This window comes from Bubalus kerabau, chromosome 4 (genome assembly GCF_029407905.1).
Source record: "Bubalus kerabau isolate K-KA32 ecotype Philippines breed swamp buffalo chromosome 4, PCC_UOA_SB_1v2, whole genome shotgun sequence".
NCBI classification, from domain to species: domain Eukaryota; kingdom Metazoa; phylum Chordata; class Mammalia; order Artiodactyla; family Bovidae; genus Bubalus; species Bubalus kerabau.
In genome coordinates, this window is record NC_073627.1 from 144,199,024 (window position 1) to 144,221,359 (window position 22,336).

Genomic DNA, 22,336 nt, shown 5'->3' on the forward strand with positions numbered 1-22,336 from the left:
TAATAACATGTGCTGCTATGGCCCACTCTATATTTGACATCAAAAGAAATCTGCGTTGTATTGTTGTGACAAAATGCCAGGTTACAAAACACTGTGTACAGCACGATCCTAATTTCCAACAATATTCCTACCCGTTTATCTATACAGGACGGGGGAACTGATGCTTGCTGCCGCGTGGTGTGGTAAAGTGTTATTTATTTTCTGCTTATTACTTTTACATTAAAAAATAAACTAAAGCTCTTTCTAAAGCTCATTGCTTGAGGAGAAGCAAAAGGGTCAGGCCTGTAAGGGCGATGGAGGGAGGCTAGGCGAAGAGGACCGCAGATGGAGGGACGCGGGGCCCGCTCCCCTGCCTGCGGCGCGCTCCACTTACGGCACAGAGGACAGGGGCGCAGGGGGAGCGGCAGGGAAGGGATGGAGGTGGGAGAAGAGAAAGCGGTGGGGCGCCGTGTGCGCGGGTCTCCGCGGCGATGCGGCGGGCGGAGCGCCTGGGGGCGGGGTCCGGGCCAGGGCGTGACTCTCCAGGGAAGAGGCGCGGGGTGGGGCAGGTATCGACGCCGGTGGGGCGGCGCGGAAGTGGGGCCACGCGCATTGGGGCGGGGTCCCGACGGGGGCCCCTCGGTGTCCGGTGCGAGGGCGGGGCGGGGAGGGGCGGGGTCGTGGGCGGCTCCGCCCTCCGCGGCTGGGAAGGCGGGGCGGACGGGCTCCGGAAGGCGGAGGGAAGGAACCGGATTTGGGGCGATGGCGGCGTCCAACGTGCTGCTGGTGATGGGAGTGAGCGGCTCGGGGAAGTAGGTGCTGGGGGCCAGCCTCGGGAGGCGCAATGGGGAGGCGGCGCGAGGCGGAGGCCAGACCTGCCGCAGTTTTGGGCCCGTGGCGACTGGAGTTCCCTGGGGAGCCCCCTTCCTTTCCCTTTGCCGATGAGGAAACTGAGGCCCAGAACACCTTGCTCCCTCCCTCTCCCCACTTGCCTGCCTGCTCGCTCCGGGAGCTCCTGGCCCGGGGCCACTTCCCAGACTCGGGCTTTGCAGCTCTGAATTTAGGCAGAGGCGCCTGCTGGGATAACGGGTTCTGCTTGGCCCCTGGAGCGGCCCGGGCAGGTTGTTGGGGGCCTCAAGTCAGAACAGCGTGCAGGAGAGCAAGGGACCACAGAGCACGGGCAAATCTCCTCCCAAGCGCCTAGAGACAGGCGCTTTGTCAGGCTGGACAGCACTAGCCTCCTCCTTCCTGGCCTTGGACTTTTCTGATCAGAGTTTAGAAAGTGAATTTAACTTTCTAACCTACTGTGTTCCCCGCTTCAACTAGAAGTATGGAGTATTAAATATGAAGAATGCTCCAGGTTTGTGAGGAAGGAAGAGCATTCCACACCACAGAGCCCCTGGCCAGCCCAGTCTGGCCAACTTGAGGGGCCGAGGAAGCCTTTCCTGCTTAGTCCAAAGTCCAGCAGTGCCCTTTATCAGAAAAGACAGGCGGCATTCCACCAGAGGCAGCAAAAGACAACTGAAGTTTTAGGGCCTCCAAAGGCTTTTCACCCTTCTAGAATGTTCTGAATCTGGAACTGCCCATGCGGTCCGGTGTATTTCCAAGACTCCTTCTTGCTCCAGGTAGGTAGGTGTAGCTTTACAAAAATTACTGTGGCATTTGGGTGCCAAACTGGTTTGTAATGCTCCGCTCTGACCAGTCTCCTGTGAGGGGAGCACTGTGCTTTATTTCTACTGAGGGTCCTTGGTCCATCTTCAAACATGGACCAGGGACCTTCACCATATCCCCTGGTTAAGAAGTTTGGTTAGAGTGGTAGAGAATGGTTCTTCAGTTTCCTTCTATCTACTTTCTGCCCATCTACACCCTAGTCTAGTTAGCTCTTGTTTTAAATTATGACTGGTGGCTGACACGTTCATTCCTGGCTAATCTAACTTGGTCTTAAGTGTGATTTCTGGTGTACACAGCACTGGTTTCTCCAGCCCTGGAGTTTGGCTGGGACAGTTGAATCACCGGCAGGCTGCAACATGTCAGCCTATGCAGCCTCCGTTGGAGTGAACATAATGGGAGACGTTCTAGTTCTCTCAATCCTTTGGTCACTTTAGGGAGGACGTCTCAGTGTATCTTTTTAACACCTTCCTGATACTTTCTTAACAAAAGAGAGAACCCTTGGTAATTGACAGTATAGAATTTCTTCATAATGTTTTGTTTTCATTGTGTGCATCTTTTCAGTTAACCTCCTACGTAACGCAAGTGAGGATGGCTTCCTGTATAAGGGACAGAATGAATTTCCTTCTCTAACACATTTAATTTTAAAGAGTGAAGCAATTAAATAAAAATAACACGTAGATAATTGTAAAAGTGGCATGTACAACTTAGGTGAGAAGGCATGATGAACTAGGAGAAGGGTACAATAAAAAAATCCCGAAGGTTGTATGTCAGTGATTGGCATTTGGGTAATAACTTCAGAAGTTGAGAGCAAGAGGGGGCTTCCTTTCTAACTCATCGCTTGCCAGCCTCCATCCCTGCCCCCATTGCACTAGCCGTAAACCTCAAGATGGCTGAAACCAGTCTCAGTGGGCTGAGCATTATGTCCTGGGAGCTAGTAGGTGCTCATTAAATATTGGCTGAGTGAAATGAGAAAGTGAATGGATAAATGTAGCTCAGTTCCCTTGTTTTACAGGTAAGAAAACTGAGGTTTAGAGGACAAGGTGGGCGTAGTCATTTAGTGGCAGAATGGAGACTGTGGCCAGATCTCAAGCTCTGGGACCCAGGCCCTCTTCACTGACCTGTAGTTGTTAGGGTCTGAACAGAGAGCATTCAACTCCCATACTTAGTAATGAATGCTGGTAATTCTCCGAGTCCTTGATTTGAAGCGTGTGTCCCTTTTAAGTCCCAATATATTAATGCTTTTATGAGCTCCGTGAACCTTGTATGGGTGCTTAGAGGTTAAATTCCCTGTCAGACCCCTCCTCCAGTATCCTCAGTAGAATTTATCACTTTATTCAGTTGTTGTCCATGTAGTGACTGGACATGACAGTCACTAATCATGTCCAACTCCTTGCAACCTTCACTACTTCCTAATTTGCTCAGATTCATGTCCGTTCAGTCCTTGATGCTATCCAACCATCTCATCCTATTCTTTTTCAAAAAATAATTATCTGCAAAACAGGGACCAAAAACTTAAGGGACAAAAAAAAAAAAAAAAACTTCAGGAGTTTAATGAGATCGTAGGTATTGCTTTTGGGGGAAAATTTAGTGAAAACTGGATAATTATTTAAATTCCTGGAGAAAACTAAAGCCATGCTCTAGACTCCAGGGTGAGGAGCACGTGTCTCAGTTTCAATATTGTAAGTTGTTGGTGTTTAATACCGGTGGGGCAGCCATGTGCTTCCCACGGCTCCTTGGATGGAAGAGGCAGATGGGGGAAGGGTAGTCACATGGCACCTGTGTCCTCTCCACAGATCCACCGTGGGCGCCCTGCTGGCATCTGAGGTAACCTGTGCTAACACCTCCCAGCTGCAAGTCTCATCTTGTCTCGTTGCTTCTGGCCTGCGTGGTTTGTCAAGTCACCGCAGACACCTCCACAAAGCTTGTGAAACCCCCTGGAGCAATTTTGTCTCCTTCCTTGGTCATGGAAAATAATGATGAATGAAAAAAACAGCTGCAGCAACCCAGTGGGCGGGATTAGTGAAGCATCCTTACAGACCTCACTGCTCCTGCACTTGGGTGGAGGAGGGATGGTCTGTGTGGCTGCTGGTGGGAAAGAGGGTGGCCGGGTTGTTTCTACACCTGCTGTTAGTATTAGGAACCCACAGTGCCCATCACATGGGCCGCATGACCTGCTGTGTATCCTCTTTCACTTTGTTCTTAAAGCTAGGATGGAAATTCTACGATGCAGATGACTACCACCCAGAGGAAAATCGAATGAAGATGCAAAAAGGGATACCGCTGAATGACGAGGTAAGGTGCACTGTTTTTATTTCCAACACAGATGTCCCAGCCGAGTGATGCAGGTGAAGATGCCTGCAGCGCTTGGTGCAGTAGAGTTCCTGAGTCACACACCCAAGACAGTGCTCCAAAAGCCAGGTGCACAGCAGGCCTGCCATGTACGTGAGCTGTGGCCCTGAACTCCTGTCTAAACTCTACACTGGCATCAGGATTGATGCCACCATCAGCCCCAGCTCAGCAGGATCTGCCAGAACACTTTGTTGAGGGATTTGAATCTGCAGAGTGTAATTCCTGAGAGGGCACAGGCTCCTCTGTGGCTCATACATGTGGAAGTTCATCTTTTCTTCTCAGGATCTACCAGCCTACCCTCTCCAGGCCCTGGTGCCCACCCCAAAGCTAGAGTGATCTTTGAAAACTCAAATGGCCCTCTGGAGGTTTCCCATTATCTCAGGGTCAAGACCAGACACATAAACTCCTACACGTACATGGTCAGGCCAAATTGGCAGTGTCCCACCCCAGTGTCTTTGGGTGCACCCCACCCTCCCACATACCACCCCCACTATCCTACCCCCGTCTCCACTGCAGCTGTCCTGGCCCTTTTCAGTGGCTCTGCTGCCATGCTGCTCCCCCAGGGCCTCTGTGTCTGCTGTTCCTACTGTGAGGAACATGCCTCCCCACTCCTCTCAGTTACCTGCTCATGCATCTCATCTCAGCAGCTGTGCCCCTTCTTCAGGGAAGCTCGCCCTGACTTCTAGATAAAACCTCCTCTAATGGACTGTTATGGCAGCATATCCCTTATCATCCATGTCCCAGTTGTAACATGGCATTTGATGGTGTGAGAATTCGATTAATATTTGTCCCTGTAACTAGATTTTACCCCCAAAAGGACAGGCACTGTGGCCATTTCTGTTAACCCTTATATATCCCCAGAGCCTGACACAGTGTATCAGAAAATATTTGTGGCAAATTTGTGAATGAAAGAGTAAGTGAAAGAATGGACGGCCTGACATCTCATTCCTTTATGCACCGTTGTGAGGGCCTTTTCTAGAGGGTCTTTCTCAAACCAGAGTCACAAACTGTGGATTCATAGAACTAGCTGTCACCCAGGAGAGACTGAGAGCAGGGCCTAGGGTGGGTCCACAGAGCAGCTGGCAGCAGGGGCCCCAGGCAGGTCCACGTGCCAAGGGTGTCCAAAGGACCGGTATTGAGATGGAACTGGCCAAAGAGCAACACTGGTGTTTGTACCATGAACTCGGCTCCCCCAGTTTGTGCTCCACTTTCTTCTCTTTGTCCTGCCTTAAAGGACTGAAGTCACTAACCCCTATTAGGTCTAATTCTAGAGCACTCTGAGGGTTTCTGTTTGTTTCAGGAAGTGCTCCCCAAGTTTAAACATTAAACCATCAAAATTTAAGTTTACAGCATTTGACTTTAGAAGGTGGGAGGAGAGCAGCCAAAAGGAGATACAGAGTAACAACTTAAACATAACAATGATACTGTACTAGAGATAATAAACATAACGTAGACAACCTGGCCCCACCACTGAGCTTGTGTGACTTTTGGCAAATGGCTTGGTCTCTCTTTGCCTCATTTCCCTCCTGTGAAGTAGGAATGGTGACAAGATCTATTTTATTGGGTCCTTGAGAGGATTAGATAAAATGAAAAGTGTGCACAGAGACATACCTGAAGCATTCAGTGAATATCACTTCTTACTGTTGTTGTTAATACCGTATCTATATATGCATACATGTAACACATCATTTCTGTGGAGTGTGTAAAGTGTGACCGTGCTAGGGTTATTTTCTTTTTCCCCTTGCTGAGTACAAAATTGAAGAACAAAGTAAAACAACCCCAAATGGACAGATTTTTATAATGGCATTTAAGCATCGTTCCTCTTACTCACAAGTGAGCCTTGTTAAGTGAGCAGTATTGATGGGGCTAGGGGCTGAGGAGGAGAACTGAGAAGAGGAATTTATTGTACAGAAGAAAAGGTTATCAATTACTGGAAGAAACATAACGAGTTACTAAATATATTCAGAGGAAGCTATACAAGTTTGCCTGACATTGGAGTGAAGCAGAGAGGAATGCAGTAAAACAGGAAATGGCTACCATTTTTGATGAGAGCCCAGTGAGTGGGTATGGGTGAGCGAAGGTGTGGGTCACAGCTGAGCTGACACCACCACCTCCTCATTGCCCTGGCAACCAGCCCGCAGGCCCCCGTCCCCCAGAGGATACTGTGCTGAGCATCAGGTAGACTGTTAGAGGCAGAGGTAATGGTATGCCTTGGGGGAGATTCTCAGGATGGTTTGGGGAGGTCCATGAGGTCACTGAGAGTCAGACATAACTGAGTGACTAACACACACACACACACACACATTGTACTCAGAAGGCTAAGATTTGAAGATAAAGAACCTGAGCTGAATACACCAAGGGCAACTTAAGGCTATTTCAGTTAAATGTAAACTCCAGTTCTGGGATTGCACTGCCATACTTCAAGTGTTCAAAAGCCACATGTGGCTGGTGGCTGCTAATCCAGACGGCGCAGGTAGAGAACATTTCCATCAGGGCAGGAAGCTCTGCTGGACAGCGCTAGTGGAGAAAGACATGCCACCCAGGCAGGGATGCACGTTAACATGATGAGATGATGATTTCCAAGCTGTCCGTCAGTGAGTCTCCCTGATGTGCCAGGTCCACGCTGTTCTGGCAGCCCATGGGGTGACACTTGAGCAGACTTCAACCTCAGAGTCTATTTAAAAGAGAGGTTTTGGACAGTTTTGTTCCTGATTACAAATATAATACTTATCCTGTGTAAAACATTTGACTGATGCCTACAAATTCTTTCACAGAATATATCACCCTTGGTTGCATCTTCCAAAAATACCTACTAATTGAATTTTATATATATACCCATCTTTTGGGGTATATATTTTGTTTATATGCATTTTTTCCCTCTATGGGCTTAGGTTCACTTTTGCACCAGATTAAACCGGTCCCTCACCTCCACTGCTCCCCTCCCACTTGCCTTGCCCTCTCTCCACCTCCCCCAGCAATGCTGGACACACTCCTCTTCCATCTGTTCCTCTGAGTGCCTGCCCTTTAATTGTCATCCCCTTCCAGAAGACACTTTCTCTTTCTAGATAGGCCAAGGAAGCATTTTCTGTCCTCATGATGCTCTGATTTAGCCCTCAGTGCTTAAGCCCTGGGCTGGGGGCTCAGGGTACACTGCACCCCTATCCCTGCATGTAGGGACTGTCGGGAGTGAAAGGACCTAGAATAGCAATCCAGTAAGCTTGGATGCTCATCTGGATTATGTTGTTTCCTCCTCTCTTTCCTCTAAGACTTTCTGTGTTTGACTTCACTAATTATGATATTGTCTGTAGTATTTACACACAGAATGCAGTGAATTTGCTCTAGTATCTCTGTTTGGCCTCAGTTTCCGCCTCTGTGAAGAGGAAATCTCAGTCATCCCCTTTCTTCACAAACATTATGAATACAAAATTTGGCTCTCATGTGTCCAAGTTCTCCCTAAGACCTGACAGTAAAGGCCAAACTCCTTAGCAGCTCACTCAGAGTCTTGACTATCTAGTCCTGACAGTTTCTCCTTAACCTCCTCACATAGCAACTCCCATACCTGGTCGGCAGCGCTAAGCTCCTGCCTCATCCATTTACTGTAGAGTCTTGGCAAAGCATCTTTAACATTTAATACTCCCAGTCTTACCCTGCCCTCTGCTTGGCAGGCCCTGCTTCCATTAAAATCCTCTTTATCCTTTAAGATTTAGTCTTCTTAGGACCTGATCAAAATTGATCTCTCCCTCTACTCTCCACTCAGAGCCCTTCTTAGTATATCCCTTCGAGCCCTCATCTCTGCCTTACGTGTAGTTTAACTGATAGATACCCGTCATCAGGCTGTGACCCCCTTGAGGACAGGAACCACACCATTCATATTATATTCCCAGTGCTCTGTATGGCGCTTTGCACATATTAAATATTCATTATTTGTGGAATTAGAATCTACTGCATACCAAATTCATTTATTAAAGGTCTTTTCCAGATTCAGAGTTGGAAACTGATGCCATTTATTGCAGCTATAAAATCAGCCCAAAAAAATAATGTTTAAAATGACTCCTTTTCCTCTTTAAATCCCAAAGCAGATCAGTGAATTACATGATTCCCCCATTTTGCAGATGAACAAAGGGAGGCACAGAGAAGTAACTTGAGCAAAGGCACAGAGTCAAGGGGATCTAACCTCTAAGACCCTAGTTTTTCTACTGTGTTAAAGGCCCTGATACTCCACACACACCCAATCTATGAGAAATGAATCAGGGTTGTTTAAATGGAGATGGAAAGTGTGAAAGCGAGGGTGATACAGAGCAGGAGAGAGGCGTGGCCCTCAGAGAGCACATCCCTTGGAGGGATCTAGGCCTGGATGGGTACATGAGGCAGGTGACGCCTGGCTTCACACAGACTAGGGGTGAGAATGCTGGTGTCCCCCCAGGAATTCATGTAGCACCTGGAGCGACTCTGGAAGAACTCTCTCCTTGTGGCCCCCTTTGAGCCTCTGGGGAAGGAACCCAACTGTGTAATAACTGTGACTCAATACTTGGAAACTTCTGTAAAATAAAGTTGAAAGTACTTCATTGCTATCTCCAGCCTTCTCATTGATTTTGTGGCTGGTGGACCCAGACCTTACTGGTGCTGTGAATAAACTGGTCCAACATGCATTCTGATTGGGCAGATGTCTGAAAGCATCTATTTCTGTTTTATATTTCCATTTATTAATATTAGTTTTCATGGTTGAGCTTCTGAGGAATTTTATTGTGACTAAGTGAAGCAACATGCGTAATTCTCAGCTAAGGCACATATTTAGACACTGGTGAAATAAAAAAGCAGGGATTCAAAGTAAAGTTCTGTTTACCTGTACAAAGGGTAGGAAGTTTATTACCCAAATAAGTTTTCTGTTTTTTTTTTTAATTCACTTGTTTGATCCTTACTGTGAAATATTTTAGGCATGCAGAAAATACAATGACTAATAAAGTCAATATCCAGCTTAATGCAATAACATATGTTTCCTAAGCCATAAAATAATACAGAGATTGATCTCTGTACAAAGAGATTTGGTGCTGATGGGCTGGAGGAATTGTGCAATCTAGTTAAAATAACAAAACACAAGGTTGCTCCTCTGCTAGTGGGAAGAAAGGTAAGATAGCTAAAGTACTAGGAATTAAACAAATTATTCCCCTTCCTTGGTGCATCCAAAGCCACTATGAACATTTTACTCATGTAGAGGTACAGCTCATTTTTTGTTGTGTTTTCACGTGTGAATCAGTCCTAGTGCATCATTATAATTACTTCTTGAACTCTTTAAGTAGGTATGGGAATACTGAATATGTGAATTAGCATTTGACCGTCTGAACCTTCCAGCTTGGAGAAGGGCATGGCAACCCCCTCCAGTATTCCTGCCTGGAGAACTCCATGGACAGAGGAGCCTGGCAAGCTATACAGTCCATGGGCTCACAAACAGTTGGACACGACTGAGCGACCTTCCTACTACCTCTTCCAAACCAAGCATTCCTGCTGAATGGAGATCAGCACTAGTCTCAGGATTTTGTTTCACGTAGAGACATGCACAGTGACAGGGATGCATTGTGGAAAAGGCTGCCCGACTACCCAGATGGGACCAGGGTAGTCAGGCTCTGTCTTGCTGGCTCAACCCCTGATACTGTCAACACATTGAACACAGGTTCATGTCTCGTATGAGAACCCCACTAGTCAGGGTCACAAGATTTCTACATAAATGCCAGTTGATTAACTTACAAGGAGAAATTTAACTGCCACGTGGCCCATAACACATCAATCTGATTTCAGAAGCCAAAATGCAGTCAGGTATCTCAGTGAACATGCAATCAAATGAGTAGGAGAGTTAAAGCTTAAGTTTCTAATGGTGTGAGACCACCCACCCCATCAGAGAGACATTTGCTAATGAGAACATGATATTTGAAGTCATAAGGCCAGAACGCCATGGCCTCTGGACAGTACTCTGCTGTCTAATCCTATAGTGTCCTGCTGGACGTTCACACCCAAGCCTCATGTGCTTCCTCTATGTGTGTGAAAATACATAGTTGGATCATAGTGATGCACTGCTAGCCTGAGGGCCATTTTTTACTTCTTCAGATGAGTTGAGACATCTCTGTACCTTTCTATTAAGTGTTGATCTTTAAAACCTTAAAGAAAAAGCTTCTTTCCTTCTTTTCCAAGTGCTTAGGAAGATACTTCACTTTGGCCCCCATATGCTGTAAGAAGACTCCTTAACTTTATAGACGTTGACATCATTTCTTAAACTTGAAGCCGGACACCTCCATTTACATGTGAAACACACTGAAGTTAGTCCCATTAATGATTAGTACACCACTGTACCAAGTAAGTTGCCTGTGCAGCCCTTCCTGCGGGTTTGAAAGGCACCATATCTTTGTAGGTCTGGGTCCTAGGTAGGAAACTGCTCATGCTGACATGTGAGTCTGTAAGGCCCAGTCACTCTGCTCTGCTGCAGCCTTCTGTTGGAGAAGCTGTTTTGGAAGATATAGCCAGGAGGTTTAAAAAAAATTTTTTTAAGGTCTTTGGATAAAGGATAATGTTTTCTTTTTTATCCCTGTTATTTCATGAATGTAGTAGAAAAGCTTAGCTGTTCACAATGAGGATACAGAAGAGAAGGGAATTTAGAAAGTTGGGTGCAAATGGAATCTTAGAAGTTAAACTCAGGGTGATCGTGTGTAGAGTATTGAAAGAAAGGACCCAGAATGGTGTCTGGGTCTCCCTAAGCACATAACAGATACTTGCAAATGGACGAAGGAAAGGGAAATCCAAATCTGGGCTTGAGTTGGCAGCTTTCCCATGGGCAATTTTCCATCGTAAAATACTGCACGGCTCAGTAAGTCCAGCTAGTTTTCCCCACTACCTATGGGGGAGCCTGGTGGGCTGCCGTCTATGGGGTCACACAGAGTTAGACATGACTGAAGTGACTTAGCAGCAGCAGCAGCAACATAACCCTTGACACTCGTCTTCCCTGACCCCCAACATAAGTCTAGAAAATACTGTGTTACAGTGGCAATTTCAAGTTCATAAGTATAGCTGCTACAACTTTTTTTCTCCTCACAGACTTCTAGAACATTTAGTTTTTTAGTATGATGTCAGAAAATCTTGCCAAGAATAAGTTTTAAACATAAACACTTTTCCAGGAGCATGTAAGTCTCCCCATAGAGCACAAAATTCTTTATGGTCTGCAAGTTTATTAGAACTGGTAAGGCTCATCATCTTGTTACTTTGTTTAGAAATAACCACACTGGGTCCACTGAGTACTCAGACAAGTGCTAACATAAACAAGGCTTTCATGAAATACATTTGAGCTATCATGTGCACATTGTAGTAGCTGTTATAATTTGAGTAATAGTATCTGTGAATTATGTAGTTATTTAAGATACCATTCATGCAAGTTAGGTAATAGTTGTCATTTGATCTCTGTCTTCTGCAGATTTTATAGCTGTTGCATTTGAACTTCTAAGTGGTCTTTGATTGAGTAATGTGTACACAGAGGTAAAGTCTTTAAAGAATTATGTGACTAATAAAACTTCCAGGACTCTTAACCCAATATTAGCACACAGTGCTTTTAAAAAATATTATTTAATATGAAAAGATACATATAATGAAAAAATGTTAACTGTGTATGTGTGTGTAGCATGTGTGCATGTAGTGTGTGTGTAGTGTGTGTGCATGGAGTATGTGTGTGCACAAAATCCTTCTCTGCTTCCTGACAAGGGTGGATCCTCGTAACTAGAAGGTCTTTAGTTTGCTGAGTACAGAGTGATGGCCTTGGTGGAATGAAACTTTTTCTCTGTATCCGCACTGGGTGGTTGAAGGAGAGGGCAGCAGAAGGAGAGAAAGAGTATATACTAGCTCACTGGTCTCTTCTTATAAGGGCACTAATCCCATCATGAGGACCTCATCCTCATGACCTCATCTAAACCTGATTACCTCAAAATATTCCTACATGGGGGATATGAATTTTGGGGAAATAAAAACATTCAGTCCATAAAAATAATATACTGTATATAAGCTGTTTCAAAGAAGAGAAAAAAGAAGGAAAGCTGCCCTACTTATTTTTAGGAGGCAGAGATAACCTTGATACCAAATTTAATATGGACTACACAAGAAAACAAATGCAAGTCAATCTCAATTATACAAATACAAAAATCTAAATAAAATGGTAGTCAAATATTAAGAGCAAGGACTTTTAAAGATGCATCATGGGGACTTGCCTGGTGGTCCAGTGGATAAGACTCGATGCTCCCAATGCAGGGGTGGGTTCAATTCTTGTTTGGAGAACCAAGATCCCACATACCACAGCCAAGCCTGCACACCACAAGTTGAGAGCCTGCACACCACAATGAAGACCCAAAGCAGCCGAAAAAAAAAAAAAGTCTTAAATAATAAAGACATCATCTTTCTTGAATATGCATCAAAATGATAAAGGATGGGCATTGGGACATATAGAAGACCAGATTGTGAGCTGAAAAATCATTAAAGCCGGGTTATGAGTACAGAGAAGTTTGTTTTATACCATTTTGTCTCTTTTTGTATATGTTTTAAATTTGCATAATAAAAAGTTGGGGTTTTTTTTGTAATGCATTGTGGCCAATCAGTATTTCCCCAGGGGAACTTTGTGTAACACTCTAGGGTGTCCTATGTAAACTTCTTCTTCCTTCTCTGGAAAAATACAAAATTATCACGATACTTTTATCCGAAAGCAGCTTTGTTTTTAGAGGGTTTGAAGAATAGGACCAGGGGGCAGCTGACTTAAGAGTTTCTATGAATAACTCTCTGCATTTGAGATCAGAAGCACCTGAAGAATCATGCAAATACAATAAAAGATCTGTTAAGTGTATCAGAAAATGGCAACCCACTTCGGTATCCTTGCCTGGAGAATCCCCATGGACAGAGGAGCCTGGCAGTCGCAGAGTCAAACACGACTAAGCGACTTAGCGTGCACACACCCCCAAACATATCAGAACCAAAGAAAGTGTATTTATAATGGGAAGATTGAAATGGGGGAGTTACACACTGGCATTTTAGGGTAATTTTTATCATTGTGGAAGGAACCTCTGACACCTGGACCAGGAACATGATTCTGTGCTGAACTGCCCAGTGACAATTCTCAGCCTCCTCAAAACCACTGAGATTTCTCTGGACCTTAACATTGATGAACATGATGAACATGTTTCTGTACAAATAAACAATATCTGGAAAAGCCACTTTGGTTTGTTTTAATTTCAGGACAGAATTCCATGGCTCTGCAAATTGCATGATGTTTTACGAAGGTAAGAGAACGTCAGACCCCAGATAAGCCAGTGAGTAAAGGAAACCACTCTTGAAATCATAACTGACTAATGATAAAGGATCCCAGAAATGAAATGCACCTCCATCTGGTGACTAACAATGACTTTTAATCAGCCACAGAGTGTTGGGTTCTAGAGTCAGCCTTCTAGACAACTTCATAATTACTAGCTGGGAATTTTACTCAGCAACTTGGCTTCCATAAACCTGTTTAATCTTCTGAAAAATAGGGATATAGTTCCTACTCACAACAGTTCTTACAGATTGTCGTGAGGAATTAGTGAATAACGTGTGGGTAGCACTTAGAATGGTACCTAATATATATGAAGTGAAGTGAAGTCGCTCAGTCATGTCCAACTGTTTGTGACCCCATGGACTGTAGCCTACCACGCTCCTTGGTCCATGGGATTTTCCAGGCAAGAGTACTGGAGTGGGTTGCCATTTCCTTCTCCAGAGGATCTTCCCAACGCAGGGATAGAACCTGGGTCTCCCGCATTGTAGGCAGACGCTTTACCATCTGAGCCACCAGGGAAGTCTACCTAATATATATAGTAAGTCCTAAATAAAATAATAATGTTGTTACAGCCATATCTTAGCCACCACTTGTATTGCCTCCTACTTCAAGTTCTGACAACCAGGAAGATCTGGGGTCATTTGCAAATCAACGGATAACTCGCTACCAGAACTGAAATCTCAAACTGTCCAGCTCTGTAGCATGCCTCCGAGCAAACCACCCTCTTCTCCCATCTGTGGGTCTGGCCTTTGGGAATCCTGGTTGGGACATGGAAGATAAAGGAGTGGCAGTGAATGAGTTCCAAATCTTGCTTTCTAAGATGAAGTCATGTTTTATAAATCTAAAACCATTTGAGCCATTTGACATTATACTTACTAAAAATTAAGTTTACATTTTTTTTAAAACACTGCACAGACGTGGCTGGCAGTCCTGTCTTTGTATGGGTTTAGGGTTTTAAGGTTTTTGGATTTTTAGGATTTGAGAACTCCTACCCAACTGGGTCTCTAACATAAATAGACTTGTCAGATCAAAGATTCTGACCTGTGATGGAAGCCAAAGTGAAGAGTCTCAGGAGAGCGGAGATCAGACCTCCAGGCTCAGAACTAACAAGCTCTCACTCATGCCCTTGAGAAGAGCTGGGAGGCTCAAGTACATTGGTTTGTTGCTGATGACACACTCCATCCACTGGGTCTCCAGTCTATGACGGCCACAGATCAAGGCAGGCCCCTTCAGAATTCTTAGTTCTCAGTTCTGAACTGAAATCTCTACTAAGTACCCAAGCCAGCACTGACCCTTGACAACTTTAATTCCTTCCTGGCGCCAAGAAGACAACCTCTCCTGCCCAGGGCTGGTATACATCAGCTTAGTGGTAGGGGGGCTCATCCCCATGTATGGTCTTGGACCACACTGGTTTTCCCTTCAGTACAGTTCAGTCGCTCAGTCATGTCCGACTCCTTGTGACCCCATGAAATGCAGGACGCCAGGCCTTCCTGTCCATCACCAACTCCCAGAGCCTACTCAAACTCCTGTCCATCACATTGGTGATGCCATCCAGCCATCTCATCCTCTGTCATCCCCTTCTTCTCCCACTGTCAATCTTTCCCAGCATCAGGGTCTTTTCCAATGAGTCAGTTCTTCACATCAGGTGGCCAAAGTATTGGAGTTTCAGCTTCAGCATCAGCCCTTTCAATGAATATTCAGGACTGATTTCCTTTAGGATGGACCGGTTGGATCTCCTTGCAGTCCAGATGACTCTCACGAGTCTTCTCCAACACCACGGTTCAAAAGCATCGGTTCTTCCGTGCTCAGCTTTCTTAATAGTCCAACTCTCACATCCATACATGACTACTGGAAAAACCATAGCTTTGACTAGACAGACCTTTGTTGGTAAAGTAATGTCTCTGCATTATAATATGCTGGTTTTCCCTTATTGGTGGCTTGTCAATCGACCTCTATTTCTGGCTCAGGTTTTTCTCTTAGTTTTCAACATCTCTGAAAACTACTCACTTTCTGCTCACCTTGAAAACAGAGGGACTGGTGCTCTCTTTTTTCCTGCTTTCTCTGCTCTGCATGGGTAACTTCCCCAGATTCTTCCAGCATACTGCAGAGTAGGAATGGAGAAAATCTGAGGAGAGCCTGAGCCATGCTGTGTGGGGGACACAGGTGCCTGCCAGCAGCCACCCATGTCCACAGGTGCTGGCTCAGTCACATCCTATAGCCAAGGGGCAGAGCTGATACTCACTCAGCACTTCCTGTGTGCTGGGCACCATGATAAACTTCCACACCACAGTTCTGTGGGCAGGTACTTTTGAGTAGCCACATTTAACAGATGATGAACTGATGGTCCTAAAGTAAATCAGTCCTGAATATTCATTGGAAGGACTGATGCTGAAGCTGAAACTGCAATACTTTGGCCATCTGATGTGAAGAGCTGACTCACTGGAAAAGACCCTGATGCTGGGAAAGACTGAAGGCAGGAGGAGAAGGGGATGACAGAGGATGAGATGGCTGGATGGCATCACTGACTCAATGGACATGAGTTTGAGTAAACTCCAGGAGTTGGTGATAGACAGGAAGGCCTGGCGTGCTGCAGTCCATGGGGTCACAAAGAGTTGGACACAACTGAGTGACTGAACTGAACTGATGCTCAGAGAGGTAAACACATCACCCAAGAGGGCTCACTAGTGGAAGATCTTTACCTCAAAGCCAAGACTGCCTGATACTTGGCCACCATTTGTAACACCTTCCACTGTCAGAGAAGTGGGACTGAAGTCCTCAGCCTAGGCTTGACACCAGTTATTTTAAATGTCTTCACTCTTTGGGATCTCCCCTTCCCCATCTCCCCAGTTTTTTTGTTTTTGTTTTTTTTTTTTTTAAACAGAGATGTAGCCTCTGGACAGCATGTAGTTCTAGCCTGTTCAGCTCTGAAGAAAGTATACAGGGACATCTTAATACAAGGAAAAGATGATGCACCTCTGAAGTGTGATGACTCGGGGAAGGAAGAAAAGCCAGTTGAGGTGAAGCTCCTTGTGGTCCATCTGACTGGGTCATTTGACATCATCTCTGGACGCTTACTCAGAAGAAAAGATCATTTTATGCCCCCTGAGTTACTGCAGTCCCAGTTCGATACTCTGGAGACCCCATCAGCTCCAGAAAGCTTTATCCAAATCAATGTGGACAAAAATCTTTCAGAAATAATTGCTACAATTATGGAAACTCTAAAATGAAATGAGAATCATTTATATCAATGGTCCAGACCCATCAGGCATAACTCTTGTCTCCCATCCCAAACCATGTTCTCTCCAGATTCTTCTTAAGGTGAATAAACCACAATGTGTTGAGATATTGTTCAGGTGGATTTTGGGTAATCTGGGAGACTTTTATCATCATGCTGTGGCACATTCAGAGAAATGGAGTGGAAACTTTGAAAGTGAAGCTTCACTGAAGTTTAAATTCATGTGACCCAATCAAATGATCAGAGGAAATTCTATAATCAAAGCTGTAAACCCTGACCTTATTTAGAACATTCTTGATCATGCTTGTACTTGGACAAATAAATGAAACTTGGCTATCCATGGCACCCTCTGGAGACTGGTCTCAGGAGTAGAGAAGCATACAGAATTGACCACTCACCAGCAGTTCCGTTACACCACACACCTCTTCATCCTCTCGTTGGGCCATTTCAAAGTAAATAAAAAGCACATACAGTTCATGGATTAAAAAAAAAATTGCAAAGGTGGAATTTGAGTGAATGAAGTGCAGGACTGTCTGCCCCCAGTCCCCACTCCACTTTACAGAGACTCTTGTGAGACCAGGCTAGTATTAACCTGCCCCCTTCCTGCTATAAAAGCTGTGGATGGTGGACACTAGGCAGGTGAGGGAGGAACACCAGAGCCGCTGTGGCCAAAACCTGACAGGAAAACGTTCCAGCAGGTGGCATTATGCCAGTGGCAGCCAGGTCAGGCGAGGTGATGGAGGGCTTAGAGGTGCTCGTGATTTGCTGGCATGCAGCTTACCAGGCGCCAGTGGGGAAAGTTGGAATGTGGCCAGCCTGGGCTGGGTTTGAGCACTTCCCTGACAGGGCTCCAGGAAGAAGCATCCTTATTCCTCTATCTAATCAGGGCCACAAGAACCAGCTGCTTTACAGGCCTTGGTTGATTCTGGCCAGAAAGTGAGTTTTGGAACCAATTCCGTTTTCTTTCACAAGAATATGCAATTTTTTGTCTCAGGAACCACAAACAAAATATATGCGTAGGGTGCCAGTGGAATGAAAGGGCCCTTCTTGGACGAATCTTGCCTAAGAAAATGTAGGGCCATGGATTTTCCTGACAGACTATTTGGGGCACCTCTTGCCCAGCTTCAGTTGACATCAGCATTCATACTCAGGGTCTAGGCCCTTAAACTGTCCAGCCAATACGCTCTGGCTGGACGAGAGTCACCCCCAGCTGTAGAGAGGACTCAGTCAGTTCTGTGTACTCAGTGAGTACTGTGAGGAGCACTCTGGAGGGCGTGAGCACCTGCAACACAAAACTCTGGCTCTCAGGGAACCCAGGTTAGGGTGCAAAGATAGGGCATCTCATAGCCTCTAGTACCAGCTAGAGTTCTCAGTGAAGGCAGTTCTTCACAAGAAAGAACTGATTTTCAAATATCCTCCTAGATCTTCTTGTGTGCATGCTAAGTCACTTCAGTCGTGTCCAACTCTGTAACCCACCAGGCTCCTCTGTCCATGGGATTCTCCAGGCAAGAATACTGGAGTGCATTGCCATGCCCTCCTCCAGGAAATTGTCTCAACCCAGGGATTGAACCCATGTCTCTTTCGTCTCCTGCATTGGCAGGCAGATTCTTTACCGCTAGCACCACCTGGGGAGGCCAAACCTTCACAGAGGATCAAATGAAAAAGGCTAAGGCTGTTTAAAGAAGCACTGAACCTAACTCTGCTTTATACATAAGTAAGAGCAGCTTTGTTCTTTGCAGTTTTAATACACACTGAAATTGCCAAGAATGCAATAAAGGGACATTTGTATCCTATTTTATTTTTAATCTTACTAAGAATGATTTATCTTTTCAGAAAATGAGTGAATTTCTGTCAGACACAACCACCTACATCCAGCTGCATTTTTAATTCTTCATTCTCAGTAATCTGATGGGCAAAGCATCAAAATAACTCTACTGTGTTCATCTAGTGTAGCCATGTCCAAGCATCATATTACTGAATCCCATCAGTTTATTACATATTACTTTCCTTTTTTCCCCTCCTTTTCAGAGGAGTTAATTTCACTTCAAGATGGTAAAGGAGGCATTAGAAAATAGTTTTGTTTTTCTAAAAAAGGAGTCTGGTAGGGCTGAGAATCAGGGCTCCAATCTTGCCAAGAATGGTCACAAGGAGGCTGTGGTGTGAACCAGTACTGCCCTCTGGTGGCCCTCAGGGACATAGCAAGCTCAAACAACTCGCCCACCCCTGAGCTGCTCCCCACCTGGCCCTGATCACACCCCTGCCCAGCCACTAAGACCTGGGAAGAAGGGACAGACAAAAAACGTTTGCAGTGGTGCAAAAAGATGTCAATCAAATATTTCCTCAATCCTGCAATGCCACTTACCATCTCCTCTGGTAGGACTCTCTCCATTCTCCACCACTGGAATCAGTTCAGGTTAAACATTTTTCTCTTCTATAAAACAGGGTGGCTGCCTGCCTCATAAGCTTGTGGAACTGATATATAGCACATGCAGAGTGCTGAGATAAAAACCCAACACGCTATTGGCTCAACAAACGTTAGCTCTTATAATACTTGTCATCCATGGGTATCTGAGGCCAGAGGGTTGAAAACTCCCATTCCTCTGCTTTCGTGAATGCGTGGCAACTTATGAACCCCTTCTGAGTCTTAAGTCTTTGCGCTCAGATAGTCTTCCTTCTTAATTCCTGCCAGGGTCTCCTTCTACCTTCCCAGGCCTTGGTCAGGTCAAATCAGGCAACATCTGGGATGATATCCTTAAGTCTAGGATAACGGGGTGACGTGCAGTACAGCAAGTGGGCTCAGGAACTGGGATGCTGAAAAGGCTGGGTTCTGGTTTCTGCCGCAGACTCACTGGGTCACCTACAGGGTGTCACCAGATGCCTTCAGAGGTTCAGTACTCACATTCTGCGCTTCACTGGAGATTACCTGATGAGCAGAATTTTCAGTGGATGGGAGTACAAGAAGGAAGAAATTAAAACAGCCTGACTTCAAAGATACCATCGACCAGGGATTTTAATTTTCTGAAACTAATAGGTAAGTTTATTCTCCCTTTGTGCATGAGTACATACTAAGTCACTTAGTCGTGTACGACTCATTGTGACCCTATAGACTGTAGCCCACCAGGCTCCTCTGTCCATGGGATTCTCCAGGCAAGAATACTGGAGTGGGGTGCCATGCCCTTTCCCCGACCCAGGGATAGAACCCAGGTCTCTTATGTCTCCTGCACTGGCAGGTGGGTTCTTCACCACTAGTGCCACTTGGGAAGCCCTCATTCTTTCACTGAAGAGCAAATCTGTATATTTAAAATTATTGAGATCGGAATGTTGACTGTTATGGGCATTATGAATGCCTAACAATTAACAAGGAATTATAATTTGATTAGACATCCAGCCCACAGGCTCCGTTGGGCTCAACGTAGGGGATTGTTTCAACTCCTACACAATCTCGTGTGAAATGTAGCCTGTTGCTGATTTCCTTCCAGATAATCGAATTCCTCCAGTGTTTTCCCCTCATGCAACGTATCTTACATGCTGTAGAAATTACGTTTCACTTTGTGGATGAAGGTTGAGAAGTCAGGGGCCATCATTCAGGACCCCAGACCTAATACTGAGTAACACATACCTTAACCAAGGATCCAGTCAGCTGGTGCTAGGGGAAAGGTCCCAAAATCATGACAGTCCCCACCAGGACTTGCATACTTGAATGCCTAGAGGACCTAACAAAAACAGTAACAGTGGATGTGGGAGACAACGGGGAGTGGAGAACTGTGACAAAATGGAAAATGCGTGCTTTATCTAAAATGGGCAGCCACAACCCATTGCCAGGTGATGAGGAACACACCTGCATTAAACAAGCTGGGTTTTTTGCTCACTGCATAAAGAACACACACCTTCAGAACCACGAGGGCATCTGTAAGCTGTTACAAGGACTTATGATTTGGGCAAGTTAGGTGACTGGGCGGAAGGTTCAAGGAAACAGGGCTCTCTAAATGGATACTGTGAGCAAGTGTGGGTTGATCGGCTATCTCAGTAAGTTGACTGGCTATCTCGAAAAGGTGAGAGGCATGACATGAGGCTAAAACTATTATTATGTGGCATGTGGAATCTCAGTTCCAAGCAGGGATAGAAAAGCACCCCTTGCACTGAAAGTGCAGTCTTAACCACTGGACCACCAGGGAAGTCCCGAAAGCTGTTCTTAAAGTACATTAGCCAGGACGGGGAGATAGGTATTCTTCCCTGACCAGGGACTTAACTCGAACCCTTGGTAGTAAAAGCACAGAGTTCTAACCACTGAATTGCCAGGGAATTCAATATTTGGTCATTTTCGTGTTTTCCTCTGGGTTCAGAAACGATTACAGAATTGTCTCATTCAGGAACAATCACAGAATTTCTTGATCATGGTCATAGAGCCGTATCGTAGGTGTTCTGTGAAACCATCTACTTTCAGCAGGACAGCGAGGCCTCCCTTTTAGTGCTGACTAGGCCAGATCTTGGATGACCGGCACGGCTTTTCCTTCATCAGAGATTCTTGCCCTTAAGGTTTTTTAGGCCTAGATTTGAAATAGTTGAGAGAACATACCATTCACCTTTACAGCAATAAGCGAAAAACTCAAGAGGGTATAACTTGAACTTCCCTTCTCAAAAAAATGAGAATTTGGAAGGTTTTCAACCTTAAGTAAGGGCCACAGTGTGATAGTTGATTATACCCTGAGGACAGAGGGTTGAATGACAGGAAGCTAGAGGATTAATCTCTCAGGACATATGTCTTCCCCTTTTGTAACTAGGACTCTAGAAGTGAGGGTAAGGGGAAAGATCTTGAGAAGTTCTAACATCCCACCTAGCAAGCATGTTGTCCAAGGCCTCTGTAAAAATGTTTGTGCCTTATTCAGCATGTATCAGTATTTCATTCCTTTTTATTGATAAATATTGGCAGTACTCACTGTACAGATCTACCACATTTTATTTATCCATTTGTTCACAGATAATTTAGGTTAAAAGTTAACTCCATGGTTTAACCTTTTAAGAAACTGCTGAACTCTTTTCCAAGTAGTAGCTGCACCATTTTACATTCCCACCAGCAATCCTAGTCAACAGTTGTTATTCTGTCTTTGTGATTACAGCCATCTTAATGGAATATTAAGTGGCATCTCATTAAGGTTTTGATTTGTATTTTCCTCATCTTTTCATTGGGCTTCCCTGGTGGCTCAATGGTAAAGAATCCACCTGCCAATTAGAAGATGCAGGTTTGATCCCTAAGTTGGGAAGATCCCTGGAAAAGGAAATGGCAACCCACTCCAGTATTTTTGCCTGGAAAATCCCATCAACAGAGGAACCTGGCGGGTTACAGTCCATGGGAGCGCAGAGTCAGACATAACTTAGCAACTGAACAACAATCTTTTCCTGTGTTTATTGCCCATTTGCTTATCTTCTTTGGAGAAACGTCTATTTTAATCCTTTGTCCATTTTTAATTGTCTTTTTATTGTTGAGTTATAAGAGTTCTTCTATAACTTGGAGACTTACCAGATATACAATTTGCAAATATTTCCACCCATTCTGTGGGTTGTCTTTTTCACTTGATCAGCTTTTAAGCACAAAAATTTTTAAGTTTGATTAAGTCCAACTTATTTTCCATTGGTTGCTTGTACAAGGTCACAAAGATTCACACTGTGTTTTCTTCTAGGTTCTAAGAGTTTTAGTTTTAGCTTACTTTTATGTCTAAGATCCATTCAGAGTTCTTCAATCAGAATATGCAGTGTAATAATATCCCAGGTGATTTGTA

At 44.9% G+C, this 22,336-nt stretch overlaps 1 protein-coding gene across 4 annotated transcripts; it reads left to right on the top strand.

Annotated features, from left to right (window-relative positions):
- The first annotated feature begins 676 nt into the window (after positions 1-676).
- IDNK (IDNK gluconokinase) lies at positions 677-16,901 on the top strand. 4 transcript variants are annotated; one of them, XM_055578915.1, is made up of 6 exons: positions 717-791; positions 1,541-1,604; positions 3,444-3,474; positions 3,856-3,942; positions 13,252-13,295; positions 16,206-16,901. In XM_055578915.1, exons 4-6 carry the CDS (start codon positions 3,907-3,909, stop codon positions 16,549-16,551), a joined length of 426 nt encoding a protein of 141 aa, XP_055434890.1. In that variant the 5' UTR covers positions 717-791; positions 1,541-1,604; positions 3,444-3,474; positions 3,856-3,906; the 3' UTR covers positions 16,552-16,901. The 4 variants fall into 4 exon arrangements, with proteins under 4 accessions (XP_055434889.1, XP_055434891.1, XP_055434890.1 ...); XM_055578917.1 differs by having other exon boundaries at positions 3,860-3,942; XM_055578914.1 differs by lacking the exon at positions 1,541-1,604 and having other exon boundaries at positions 677-791.
- The last annotated feature ends 5,435 nt before the right edge of the window (positions 16,902-22,336 follow it).